At 33.1% G+C, this 15,455-nt stretch overlaps 1 protein-coding gene across 2 annotated transcripts in view; it reads left to right on the forward strand.

Annotated features, from left to right (window-relative positions):
• LOC103255712 (catenin alpha-3) overlaps positions 1-15,455 on the forward strand; it is a 165,386-nt gene that overhangs the window by 35,714 nt on the left and 114,217 nt on the right. For both annotated transcript variants that reach the window (XM_008053674.2, XM_021710101.1), the window contains exon 2: positions 5,343-5,524. In XM_008053674.2, coding sequence (XP_008051865.1) covers positions 5,349-5,524 — 176 coding nt within the window. In that variant the 5' untranslated portion in view covers positions 5,343-5,348. The remainder of the gene's footprint in view (positions 1-5,342; positions 5,525-15,455) is intronic.

Genomic DNA, 15,455 nt, shown 5'->3' on the forward strand with positions numbered 1-15,455 from the left:
TGGGTCTGCTATTAACATGCTTATAAGGGTATTTGACAGGGTCACCTTTCTATTTCCAGAACACTCCTTAATAAAGTGTGAGAATGTATTGCAAAACAAAATATGAAATTCAGTACTGGGAGGCTTGCAGTATACTGAGAAACTTAAAAGGATATATGGCTTGGTTTGGTTTAATTTCCATCATTTTGTGAGCAAGTGTTTCTGAAATATTGATGGACATACTCAATACATTGTTGTATGGGAGAAGAGTTGGGCATGGAGAGGTTGTTTGGGACTCATGTTCATAGCAATGATTTTTGAAGTCATGATGGTAGTTGAAGTATATGGAATGACTAAATTTGGCTAATTAATTTATACATTCTCTCTTGTAGTTATCATTTTTGTGGTGAGAACACTTTAGATTCACTCTCAGCATTTAAAAAAATAAAACATTATTCATGATAGTCACCATGTTATACAATAGATTGCTTAAGCCTATTTCTACTGTCTAACTGAAATTTTGTATCTTGTGATCAACATTTCTTCAACCCCTCCTCCCCATCTCCCCAACACCTACTGATCACCATTCTGTTCTCTACTTCTATGGCATAAATTCATTTGAATCATGTGGTGTTTGTATTTCTGTGTCCTACTTATTTCACTTAACATAATGTCCTCTAGTTCCATCTATGTTGTCATAAATGCCAGAATTTATGTGTTATGACAGAATAGTACTCCATTGTCTATTCTACACTGTATGCATACATCAGAATGTCATGCGGTATACAGTAATGGTGTACAATTTTATTTGCCAGTGTAAAAAGAAGAAAGGAAGTAGATAAGTGTGCTAGACGAGAAGATAATGAATAAAGTTAAGAGTCAGCAAAGATTCTTGGGGAGATGCACATTTAAGAGATGAGAGAATCAGTTGGAAGTAAAGGGAAGGCAATGCCAAGAGGGTTTAGTGCAAAAGAAGTCTGTGGGTAAAAGCATTTTAAGGAATGCTTGGTCTGTAATTTTGGGTGTTCTGGACAAACACAATGTTCAATATTTGGATGATGAGCACACTAGAAACTCAATATTCACTGCTACAAAATATACCCATACAACATATCACATGCATCCCCTGAATCTAAAATAAAATAAAATAACGCTAAGAATGGTAAACACCGAGAGAAAAATAATCAAGGAATTCTGTGAACCCTGGTCATGGGAAAGTTTTTGAGTAGATATTGGCAAACTGCAGCCAACAGGTTAAATCTGGCCTGCTGACTGTTTTTGTATAGACCATGAGCTAAGGACATTTTGATATGGTTGAAAAAATTTTAAAATAGATGTAATCAAGTGTGATCAGGATAATATTTGTGGCATGTGAAAATTAAGAGAAATTAAAATTTCAATGTTCATAATAAAGTTTTATTGGAACATGGCCACACTAGTTTGTTTACATACTATTTATGACTGTTCTTTCATTACAACAGAGTTGAGTAACATGACAGGGAGTATGGTATTGGTTGCAAAGCATATAATACTAACTGTCTTGCCCTTCACAGAAAAATTCTGCTGACCCCTTATTTAGAGTTAAAATAGTAAATGAAATATATACTTAAAAAGTCTAATAGACTAACAAGAGAATACAGCTCTTGCTTGAAAAATAGAGGATAACACTAGAAATAGAATTCTGAGGATTACTGCAGAGAGTGAAGAACTGAATATATTAGAGTATATGACAGTTGACAGGTAATAAGAATTTCAAAAGAGTGTTCATATATATTATTTCATGTGATCTTCAAAACAGTGAGGTAAATATTATTGTATCTAATTTATAGATGAAGAAGCTTAGGTTCTAAAAGATATGTGTCTATACTTTGGAGAACAATTGCATTCATAGATGGAAAGTGACAGAGAAGTACCATCTAGGAGAATGTAGATATCTTGGTATGTTCTGGGCAATATTTTTCATGTTTGTTGACTTGGTGATTAAACAACTCCAGAGTCACATTTTCTGATTTGTATCCTTGTTCTACCACTACTGACATTATACTCGAGTAAATCACTTACCCTTTGAGAGAGATTCAATTTCTCCATTTATAAAATTGGAATAATAATAATACCTCACAGGATTACTATGAAGATTGAAGTTTCAATATATATATATGGTGCCTAGAAAATTGTCTGTCATATATAAGTGCTAGACATTTTTCTTGTCTTTGGTGACAAATTCTAAGATCAATAGATACATAATATAGCCTCATCCAGAGGACACTGATTCAAAAAGCCATTGACAGTTATTTATATCAGAATCCTGCTCTATAGATGTAAGCAGAAGTCTAAATATACAGCCATCTGGCAAAATACATCAGAGATTCGACTTACCTCAATTGTCTTGAGCTTTGTACCTCAGTTTCTTTGCTTAACTCAACCAAAGTGATTCAATAAATAATCTTTACCTAGAATTCCTAATGAATGAAGCATTCTCTTAAGTTCTATTTTGAAATTTTCACAGTGATTGAAGTTGATTGATGGCATATCATAAATCATTCACAGAAGCACTTAAACCTTTAGTAAAGGTGACAGTAACTTAATGTTTTGTTGCTGCTATTGTTTCTTCTGTGAAAAAGGAAAAAAAAAGAAAAAAAGAAAAAGGACCAGAATCTTCTAGAACTTCTAACTTTGCAAACTGTTGCCCAAGTTTCAGTCCTTATCGTCCCATAGATAAACGTCTGTTGATTGTAATTCACCTTATGAGTTGAAATGTTATTAAGGAAATCGAGTGCAACTGATGAGCTCCCTGCCTACAACAGGGTCATTCTCAATGTTAACCAATAATCGACTGTGTTCTCTGCAAGGCAGGTAGATAGCAGTTACAATTATTGTCATTTTGTGCCTGGGGAACCTTAGACAAGAGGGTTAAGTGACTTCCTCAAGGTCATATTGGAAATCAGTGGCATTCCAAGTAACAGACCTTGGACTACACTTAACCAGTTTATCTCTTGAATAATTTTAACTTTATTAGAATAGTAAATCATTTTCCTTAATATGCCAGTGTATACTTCAGCATTATTTATTAGATCCAGTGCCCTACCCTCATTACCTCTGAGATAGAGGATATAAAAGGAAGCCTCTGCTGAACCTATCTAAAACTATTATTTGAAAGTTTAAACACTTTTATAGGAATGGAGAGCTAGATAATGACCAGTAGTCAGGATGGGGAAAACTCATTTCTATTTTTGAGCTAGTTTAATGGGTTGGTAGCTTATAATTTACTTAACATGCTTGCATATTACTTTTCATTTCAGAAGTAGTGAGCTGTATCTTCATTTACGTGCCTTGCCATATGCCTGCAGTAGTAAAAGTTGCTCTTCTCTTACTGAATCACATAGGGCATAGTTCCTGAGAGAAGTGACTATAAACGATTTTCAGATGCTAAGGAAGAGTACTTGTGTTAAAAACCTAGTATCATGCAGTTTAATTTGATTTTTCTAAGAAAACACTACTAATACAATGAAAAATGTTCATATGAGACATGTGAATACGTTTTGATTATTTTCATATTGAATAAGAAATAGCTATTATCTATTGTGCATTCAGTATGTGTCAAGCATTGTGCTACAACACTTTTTTTTTTTTTTTTGAGTCGGAATCTCACTCCCAGGCTGGAGTGCACAATGCTCATAGCCACTGCAGCCTCGACCTGCCGGGCTTAAGCAATCCTTCTGTCTCAACCTTCCAAGTAACTGGAACTACAGGAATACGCCATCACACCCAGTTTATTTTTTTTTATTTATTGTAGAGGTGAGGTCTTGCCAAGTGGCCCAGACTGGTCGCAAACCCATAGGTTCAGGCAATTTTCTCACCTTGTCTTCCCAAAGTGCTGGGATTATAGGCATGAGCCACTGCACCAGGCCTCTAAAATATTTTTAAAATTTCAAATCAGAAAATGTCATTATTTATTTTAACATGTTAAATTGGAGGCATGACCCCTTAGTCCTTAGATTTTTGCAAATACTAATTTAATTTATACCCTAGGTTAGGCTTGTAATAAATATGGAATAAATGATATAAAATTGATATTGATTCTTTGATTTTTATATTCTGATTGCATTTTTCATTGATCATTCTTTTAATTCCTTTAATTCATTTATTTAAGCTTTATGACTATGTATACTGATGATTTAATAAAATATATGTTCAGTGTTCTGGACCTAGTATTCAGAATATTTCAAAGTTTTTTGAGGTGATTTCTTCTTATTTCCCCACTGTTTGTGTTCTAGAGACTAACATCTAGAAATACTAGATATTGTAGATATCACATATTCTATGTGAATAATCAAAATATGTAAATTCCACTTATGTGATTTATCCTTTTAAAAATGCTTCCTTTTAGACATATGTTTGCTTTCTACTATTAGAATATATCTGAGATTCTTTTTTGACAATACAATTACATGGGTAGTTTCACAAAATTTTATGGTCTTGAGATTATCAAATCACTTTTGTTGTAAGATTCTTTGTTGTTTGACAGAAACCATAGGTCCCAGGTGCTAAGGTTGTGAATATGGTAGTTGAGGGATATAGATAGTTTTCTGTCAATTTGGCATTCCAGAGTGCAAATGGAAGATACAATTTGCATACTGTTCAAAATGCCACCTACCCAAAGAATGGCATCATGATAATGCAGATTAGGTTTACTGAGCAGAGGAGAATAACATCTCAAGATTCAGTATGCTAATTAGGAAGAACTGATCATAATAAACCCTGACTATAACATTTATTCTTTCCCTGTAACCATTTTTACACACATTTACACCTGAATGGGTTTATTTGCACAAAATATACATGCATCTTAATGATTTTATGCATGTGCTTATCTATATACATATGATACATAAATGCATACTGTTATTTACCAATGCATCTTCTGTATATTAAGTGTTTATGTAAGGACTTATCTATATGTATGTATATATGTACATACATAGGCAGACATAGTCTCATTTCCAGTTAAATTCTGTTATACTTCTACCTTTTTATTTGTACTTTAATAACAAATGTGATACGTTACACTAAATTTGAATTAATCTAAAATTTGAATGCATTATACATTTGAAAAGACCCACGTTTATTTAAGTATGTAAAGCACCAAATTGTACATTGGTATTCTCCAATATAACATTATAGTTACAGAGCAAATAATTATTATAGATTTTTATATGCCCAGAAAATTGTGATTATATGACTTAAACTATAAGATGTCAGTGATTTTAAATCTAAAGTTTTGTAAATATTCCATAATATTTACTTCTTTCTAAAATATTTTCAACGTGGTGGAATGATTTCAAATCAAATTATCAATGTTTTAGGCAAAGATGACTCAACTGCCTGAGGCAGAAAAGGAAAAGATTGCTGAGCAAGTTGCTGATTTCAAGAAAGTAAAGAGTAAACTGGATGCAGAGATTGAGATATGGGATGATACAAGCAATGATATCATTGTTCTGGCCAAGAAGATGTGTATGATCATGATGGAGATGACAGACTTCACAAGGTAATTATGTGGAAAACTATATGCAATATTTATAATGGTTAGAAACATTGAACATCGAATCAATCTCATGATTCTCTGAGGGTCAGATGCCAAAAGTCAGGTGGGAGGGACAAAGCAAATAATATAGAATAAAAAAGTTGTAGGTGTGTAATTCTAGAGGTGTTGATAAATAAATAAGTATGCAAGGTTTCTCATGAACTGCTGAGGTATTACTTTAGACACCACTTTATATCCTCACCTTCACTTTCCCCAGAATCTGGTCTGTGTATCCTATTAGTATGTTACTGTGGCAAAGAAATAGGTAAATCGAGTTACATTGCTATTGGAGTTATCTGAATGTTGATTTCTATAACTGCATAATTTCAGTTATGATGATTTGTAGTATCATCAGGATGGTGATATTCTTTGATATTTAGATAGAAACTAGATGTATTTGAAGTTACAATGTTTTGCGATCACCATGAAGGAAGTATACATTGTGTGTATATTCCAGAATTAATAAAAATGTGTTATAGCTTTAAAGTGTCATTCTATAGAGCTAGCCAAAAAGCAATACAATATGTAGTGCTTACCCTACCAGTTACTAAAATATACAAAACTAATCATTAAAATAATTCTATCTTGATGTAAGTTATAAAAGTCATGGAACAAAAGAACACCCTGAAGCTGATCTAGTACATTTAGAAAAGCATTAATTTATATCACTGTATATATTATGTCCCCAAATAAATTTCAGATGAAGCAATGAAGTAAATGATAATTTCAACATCATAGTTGACATTAAATGTACATGAATCTTTCACCAATATTAAGATTGAGAAAAAGTTTGTAAAAATTGCACTCAAAGGAAGAGCTGATGAAGAAAATATTAAATTGAGCAACTTGAAAAGTTTTGTAGAATGTCCTAAATATGTTGAAATGTTAATGGATTACTGGGTAAACAAAAAAGTGACAAAAATGTGATTCCACCCATACACAAAAAAAATGGACTTGAGACAAAGTATGGTGGTGCAAACATAAATATCATAAGCTTTATAGTAATCTAGCAATATGTATAAACTAAAAACCTTTATAAACTTTTGATATGTATACTATCTGTATTTGTATCTTTATTGCACTTCAAGGAATCTATTCCAAGGAAATAATCTGTAATGATAAATTTTTGCATAAAATAATTATAGAATTATTCAAAATAATAAAATAATTAGAATGATTAAATTAATAATGGCCTGCCATGTGAAGAAGAGTCTATAAAAAATAAAGTCAAGTGTTTGGGGGCGTTTTTTTTGAGTTGGAGTCTCACTCTGTCACCCAGGCTAGAGTGCAGTGGCACACTGATGGCCACCCCAGCATTGACCTGTTGGGCTCTGGCTATCCTTCTGCCTCAGCCTTCCAAGTAACCAGAACTATAGGCATGCACCAACACACCCAGTTAATTTTTTATTTATTGTAGAGATAAGGTCTTGCCATAAAGTCAAGTTTTTAAAAAAACCTATTTAAGAAAAAATAGACTATTTAATGAAAAGAAAAAAGCAGTCTGATGTAAGTTACATAGTATATGCATGGATGTCTGACTCTTCTCTTATGGGTATTTTGTTTTGTTGTATGTCAAACCTGCCCTTTATGACAGAACTTATTCTACTTTGTATTCTTTTGAAAGAAAATCTACTTTTCAAAGAATGTGGGCAGTAAAGATTTTACTGCAGCATTCAATGGAAAGTAAGAAAATGAAATTTAGAATAAATTATACATAGACATTCATAAGGAATACCTCTTTAGATAGTCATTTCTATTTTCCCCATTTAGCTCTTGCCATTTGCCCAATCTCAGCCTATATTTTCTAAATGTCTTTTCATTCCTTTTCATCCAGAGAATAATTCAGTTTTGGCCCATGGCTCAAATTCTGAAGACAAAGATTGAAGTCCTTTATCTCTCTCTCAGTCTCTCTTTCTGTCTCCCTTTTTGTTCACATGCATAATCACACTTATATATAATATAGGCATATATAACATAGACATGCATATGTTTATATGTTCAAAAAACAAAACCATTTAATACAATGGTATTAAATAATGTTTATGTATTGGTAGTTGAATTATGAATAATTGATTTACAATGTTTAGCCTTCTGTAATTTGTTGATGTCCTATTATAAACCTGTAATCATTTAAAAAATTATAATTTTGTTTTAGGTTGGCCCTAGAATAGTGATAGTTGACTAAATTTAAATTACTCAACACACTTCCTAAAAGTTAAAACCAAAAAGTAGCACAAAAAAGCCTTTCATGATGCCAGATTTCAACATTACTAAAATACAAAGAATAGTATGAATTTCAAATTAACTACAGAAATATACACCAAATTCCAACAAAGCTACTTCTGTTACTCTGTCATTGATGAAACCTTTCCCCTAACAAAAAAAAGAATTACAAAATACAAAATAAAACTGTAGCACAGCATTTCAAACTGAAATACATGTCAAAAAATAAACTAATAAAAAGATTAGAAGAGAAATAAACCAAAGACGAAAAGAAAGTTAAGAATGCATTGAGTTGATTATACTTAGGGAAAACAAAGTGTTAAAGCAAATCTCAAAAATTACAAATAAATTATAAAGTATCAATTGGTGAATATAAATATAAATTTCACAAGAACCACTGAAAATAAGCAGGGTGTTAGTCAAGATAATGGCTCTGAGTTAAAGACAGAGAATAATAAGAGGGTCGGAGGAAAAGAGGTTGCAAGAAGCAAAGAAGATCTAGTACACAAGACATTTGGAACTTTGAATAAGTTCAAGAATGATAAAACAACTAATATTTTAAAATATAAATTAAAAAATTTCCATATATAAGAGTAAACATAAATGTACACTTTGAAAGACCTTTATTATGTACCTGGGAAATTTGACTCAGAACAATTTATACTAAACACACACACACACACACACGCACGCACGCACACACACACACACACACACACAAACACATTTTCCTAATATAAAAAAAAATTCTGGAATATCATGCATATTATATTATGTAATATATTCTAATTGAATAATAAGAATTTACTAAAGCTATCCTCAGCACCAAAGAGAAGTGGCAGCTGATTTTAGCTTTGACTTCATTTATTGTTACTTTTATATCGCTAAACAATACGCCTTTATTCTTTTTTTTTTTTTTTTTGAGTTGGAGTCTCACTCTGTTGCCCAGACTGGAGTACAGTGGCTGCTCCCCGCCACCGCAGCCTCGACCTGCTGTGCTCTGGCGATCCTTCCGCCTCAGCCTTCTGAATAGCCAGAATTACAGGCACACGCTACCATGCCCGGCTGATTTTTTGATTTATTGTAGAGATGAGGTCTCGCCAAGTTGCCCAAGCGGGTCTTGAACCTGCGGGCTCAGGCAATCCACTCATCTCAGCCTCCCAAAGGCACAGGATTACAGGCTGAGCCACCAAGCCCGGCTCGCTTTTATTCTTAAGATGTAATTTTTGACTTTTTCCACAAATGAGGTTTTAGGTATCTCATATAGCTTTTCATATTCTTTTCATCTTCTAGGATTACCTAGTTCATTTGTTCATATATTCCCTGCCTCCATATTCATAACTGAGTATGAATTGTATGAAATTATGAGATGTGTCTTGTTTGTTTTATACTCAGAATTGATGACAGCATATTTAGCTACATATGCTTAATATATATTTAATATATAGCTGTTGGATGAATTAAATTATAAAACACAACTTCAATTGAGAAGGAACCAGGAATAAACAAACAAAAAACTTGAACAAAAACCAGAGAGATATGCTAAAATTTAAGATCTTGAAACTCATTCCTTTTGTTTGTTGTTTATTTGTTAACCCTTATATAGATCCTAAATGTTGAACACAAAGATTTTAATTTTAATGTCCATATAGCATTAAAAAGAGACACACAGTCAGGGAAGATGGAACTAAGATACTTGAAAAAACCTAGAGCCATGCCTATAAAAAGATAACTAGGAATATATCCATGAATCCGCCAGAAGGGACATTAAGGGTAACTGCTTTTCCCTGGGGATCTTGTTCAAATAAAGGTCATCCTTAAAAAATAGAGATCCCAAGTCTATGACCTATTGAACTGATGAATTTCAAGTTGTATAATCAGAAATGCTAACCTGAAATAAATATTAAGATACAAGAAGCAATGGTGAGCAAAAGAATTAGAAACTGTGTTGTTATGTTTAAATAAGGCTTGTAGAAAAACAATAATAACAAAAAGAGATTATTTGAAATGATCATACTATACAGGAAACATGTAAGATTGTAGAACAGAATTAAAATGGTCTTTAGTCTTATATTAAGGAAAAATTTTAAAGTGTTATCATTATATTTTACTATCTAGAGAATTATATACAGTATATATACATTTTTAAATTTCCAAGGGAAATAATAATGAAAATAGAACTAATAGAATACACTTCTCATATCAGTAGATGAAATTAATATAGAGGGGATAAAATAAGTTAGAAAATTAAAAAATAGAAAAGAAAATGTAAAGTGAATACATAAATACAATACTGTGATAAATTATACTAAGTATATCTATAATTTCTTAATATGTAGATGTGGTTAGTGTCCTAGTTTTTTTAAACAAAACTGTAAGTATAATAATACAATAGGTAAAAACGACCAAAAAAAAAAATTATCATTTAACTTAGAGGCATATAGGAATCTTTTTTCATAGGAACTACGGGGTACAGGAGGAAATCCCTCTCTAAAAGAATAAGGAAATGTGTAATAAATGCAAGGAGTTTGAAAATTAAATGCCTAATGGCATCTATTTGCTGGGTGATGCCTTTTGTGGAATATAAGAAAGCTTGAAAAGACAAGAGCAGAGTGATAGCTTGGGTAGAGAAACAGATCTGGATATATGCATATAAAAGGTAATCCACAGGCATATGTATGTATTTTCAGTCCTAGGCTGGAAAGGAATTTGCAACAGAACTGAAACTACTGGAAATGATATATTGAAATGACTGATAGAACAAAACAGACAAGAGCATGCCACCTAAGAGATGGGGGATTACAAGCCCCATTATAGTTTTCCCTGATCTGCATGTATCTCCCTCCCAAAAGAAGTAATATTTTACTATTGCCATACTTTGAATAGAGCTGAAAAAACATTCTACTGAATCAATGACTTTGAGGATGATGTAATCTGGAGTTAGGTGTTAGAAGAGGATTCCCCACAGAATGATTATTCATTAGAAAATAGAGTCATTTCACCGTTTGGAAAAGTGAAATAACCCAGCATCCTCACAATCTATAGGTATCACTGCTAAAGGTATTCACAGAACAGGAATACTGTGTACTCAAATTGCAATAAAGTTACAGTAGTAAAATTGAAGTTTAGACTCCGATAATCTCTTGTGCTTGAACTGCATCCAGAGTCAGCTAAATTTCAGTTCACATAAACTATGACAAATCTTCAATTCTTTTTAAATGAATGAAACATCTTTTTTTACTCCCAATTCTGTTTTAAAAGCTTTTTTTCTCAGACACTATGATATTTTTCTGAGGACTAAATTTAGTTACTTTATACATAGGATATTTCTTGGTTCTGCCTGTGTCACATTTCTTTCATTGCAGGTATTTCAGCTTGTTTGGGACTTGTGAGAACAAAAGCTTACGGCTGGCAGTGCAGTATTTATTAGCAAGTAGTCACCCATTTGGTAGTAGGATACTCTCTGTGTCCTGCATACAGATTTTTAAATAGCTGCATAGCTGTATAGTTAAAAAATAATAAAAGGAAAAATGCATTCTCTATTTCTGCTGAAGTTGCACTAAAAATGCTCTGGTTTCTTATTTTCTTCAAATACTATTTGATTAATAAGAGGTATAAAATAAGTAAACTTTGATGAGGTCTTACTATATACCAAACCCTAATAAATACATATGTTTTCTTATTTTTTTACCCTCAGGAGAGTTTGATTGGTTATTATATTATACATTTTATTGTTAAATAAATAGAGGTCAGATAACTTGCTCAAGGACGCACAAGTGAAATTGGTTTTAAATGGGGATTGGTCCAATTTCAGAATCTCAGCACCTACCTATTATATTATCAGTCTTTTCATTGTGCTAAACACAGAACAAGACCCAATTCTTTCCCCAAGAGAGAAAAATGTGCACATTAGAAATAACAATAATTGTTCTATGTGTTGTGTGCTTCTAACTGTAAATATGTTCGGATTTTAGAGGAGAGAAATTATCAGTGGAGAATAAACAGAAAAGAAAAGTATGAACAAGTGAAGTTTGTATTTTACTTTGAACAAGTGTGGGGGTTGAATTGTGGGGATTGATGCTGTAAGTGAGAAAATCATTAAGAGTAGAGTCCAGCAGGTAGAAATGAGTCAGATCCCTTTAGAGGCTCTGCAAAAAAAAAAAAGCTATATACATAAAGTGAGAAATTAAGACAGCCATGAATAAAGTGATAGATTATAAATGGCTTTAGAAAATCAACAGGAGGACAACCCTTCTGGGTCCCCTCCCACTGTGGGAGCTTTTCTGTCTTCTTAATAAATCCTGCTTAAAAAAAAGAAAGGAAGAAGGAAAATCAACAGGAGCTTTTATTTTTATGAAGCAGGAAACAGAGAACTATTGAAGAATTATGGCCATGATGGGGCATAATAGAACTGATATGCAGGGAATAAGACAGGCATTTTTGGATAGCACAGCTAGCAGAGAATGACCCACTGAAAGTCTGGCCACAGTGAAGATTCATATAATTAGATAGGTTTTGGAAATTGTACTGTAGACTAATAGAAACTGAATACATTCCTAGAATATATTGTTCAAGAGTTTGGAAAAAATTGCTTCTATAAAACTTGATATAGCCATTTCTGAGCCATTTCTGAGCATGAAGACCATTTGGCACTTATTCCAGCCTAAAGTGAAGACAAGGAACAGGTTTTACTTTAATCATTTGTACACAGTTATAAACACAGGAAGGCATTCTGTCACTACTTTTTGTGACACCCTTTGTCAGAGGCAGATAAGTCAAGCTTTAGGGTTTTAAAACATGATTTCTCCTTGATGAAAGGTCATACATATAGTCATATAAGCTGTGTTACATTATTGATATTGAACCTGTGCCATCTTTTAACAATTTGGCATTTCTTTTATTTGTCCTCTGGTATTTTCTAGAATCAGAGCTAAAGATTTAAGACTTGCTGGAGGAAAGCAAGTCTTTCTTCTTGCACTAATCACTTTTCCAGGGAAGCACCTTCCAAGTTTCTGCCTGGAAGTTAAGGATCTTGGAGCAGAGGGGTGGAGGGTGGGGTAACTGGAAGTCTTTATATTTAGCATTAAGTATTCACACATTTACTTAATCCCCCTGTTGTCAGTAAAATGTACCCCATCTCTTAAATAAATCTAAAGATCCTCGATGCAAAAACTATTCTACCCTCTCCTGAGAATAATCTCTAGAATTTTGTTAGGGAGTAGATATTAAGTGGTGTGGAATAGGGGAGAGGATCAAACTGCTTTTTTTTAGTTCCTTTCTTCATCCTCAATTCTAATCATCCATAGCTCTTTCTGCATATAATCAGTTTGATTTTTAATTTTCCTCACTGCAAATTTGAACTCTGACTTTATCAGATTGGCTATGCCATTATGTCATTTACCACTTGCCATCTCATTTTTTATTTAAGAGATAGGTTCTGTCACCCAGGCTGGCATGCAGTGATGTGATCATAGCTTACTACAACCTCATCCTTCTGAGCTCAAGTGATTCTTCCCACCAGTCTCTCAAGTAGCTAGGACTACAGGCATGTACCACCATGCCTGGCATTTTTTTTTTTGGTAAGCATAGGGATCTTGCTATGTTACCCAGGCTGGTCTTGAACTCCTGACCTCAAGCAATGCTCTAGTTGCAAACTTCCACAGTGCTGGGTCTACAGGTGTAAGCCACCATACCTGGTCCTTGTCATCTGATTTTGAGTTTCCTAATATTTCTTGCTCCTGTCTCTCTCCCATTCCATTCTCTCTTTCCTGGTGAGTTTTAATATTTAGGAAACAAATTCATCTTTAGTTATAGTGAGAGTCGGAGTAGCAGCAAAACGAAATACATGTGTCAATCTTCCTTCTTAATCTGGAAACCCATTAGCATTTACTAGGGTTGTCAAGGTTTTCTCTGTATATGTTGATATTAGATTATATATTAATTTTTAAAATTAAATTATGGCTCCCAATTAGCTCTTCCCTTCAGATAAATTCTGTCCAAGTACTACCTTCACTCTGAACTTAAACAGTTCCCATACTTTGTAATTTATGTAACACTAGAGAGCATCTAATTCCTTCCCTCTATTGAGTAGAAGACAGGTTCTTGGTATAACTTTCCAGATATTTAATTATATCTTTTATGATCACGTAGGCAGAAAAATAATGGGGTAAAGGGCAAAAAATATCTATTCCTCTCTTCTTCAAATACGAAATTCAAATCAGTATATTCATCTTTGCAAAAAAAATGATTTCTAATAGAATACCATCTTTAACATTAAATGTTACAATTATAAAATTGAATGTACCTAAAGGAAATGAATACTACTCTATGTACTAATATTCTTAAAACTATTTATTCAAAGATATAATAGGTCCCCTACATATGAATGACTTCCATTCTGAGAATGCATTCATAATTCTAGTTGTTTCATAAGTCTAACAGAGTTAGCCTAGGTACCTAACTAACACAATCTGTATATACTACTCTACCAGCTACATCACCTCTGCTTTTACACTGGCTTCTGGACATTCTGAGCTTGAAATACAGATACTGTACTCTATATAGTACTATGCAGTAAAGTACACTTGTAGAGAATGCATGCATGTGACGGTACACACTAAACACATGAACTAACTTATGTGATTGAGCTTGCAAAGGCATGTTCACATCTTTGAAAGTTCACAACTTGAAGGTGTGTATATAAGGGACTTACTACCATGGTGGCATCCCTCTCCTCATGAAATTCTATATTTTAAGATAGAATGTGATATCAGTTTATACTTGAAAAAAGGTATTACTTTTACAAAACTGATACTAGTTTTTAGAATTCCCATTGTCTCATTTATTAAGAATCTACTGAATATTAGGCATTGTCCTTTGTATTAAGAATATATATATAACACAGGAATTCACAGCAACTTGGATGGATTTAGAGCCCATCACTATCTATGGATTTAGAGTCCAGCGATCTATAACTAAAACAACTGAGTACCATAGGTTCTCACTCATGAGAAGACCCTGAATATTTACCATAATGCTATAAGAAAGGAATTGGCAGTAGCAGGAAAATGCCCGGGGAGGGAGGATACAACATTAATAAGGGTACCTGATCCAGGTGAAATGGGGACCAAAGAGAAGCCTAAACTTTACCTTTACAATGACCACCTTTATACCTAATCCTATTGAACCCTACATCTTCCAAATTAAAAAGAGAATATTTAATACATAACAACAGGTGGAAAATTTTGAGCCAGAGGACCATGAGATAGATTGAAAGAACTGAGAATAAAAGATGAACAGCAAAACAGACAGAAGAAAAGCAAAGATTTAAAGGAAAGACAACAGATAGGAGCAAACAAGCTGACAGCAGAAATTCAGCTCTGAAAGGAATGCAGAATGTTGCTAGGAGATGATACATAAATAGTGAAAGTAAAGGTTTCAAGGTTTTCATACCTAAGTCGACTTATACCCAGGCATCTGGGACTCTGACAGATGATGAATGAGTGCATCTATTTGTCTATTAACAGACAGTAAAAGGATGGAAAGGCATTTATTATCAAGCTGCCTGCACTTAAAAGTTATATTCTAATGACACATTTACAAGAATGATATTCTGAAAAGAACTTTGGAGACAACCAGCTGCAGGAAATGGGTTGATCTTTCTGCCAAATCA

This window comes from Carlito syrichta, unplaced genomic scaffold (genome assembly GCF_000164805.1).
Source record: "Carlito syrichta isolate Samal-C Ts95f unplaced genomic scaffold, Tarsius_syrichta-2.0.1 Scaffold75492, whole genome shotgun sequence".
NCBI lineage: Eukaryota > Metazoa > Chordata > Mammalia > Primates > Tarsiidae > Carlito > Carlito syrichta.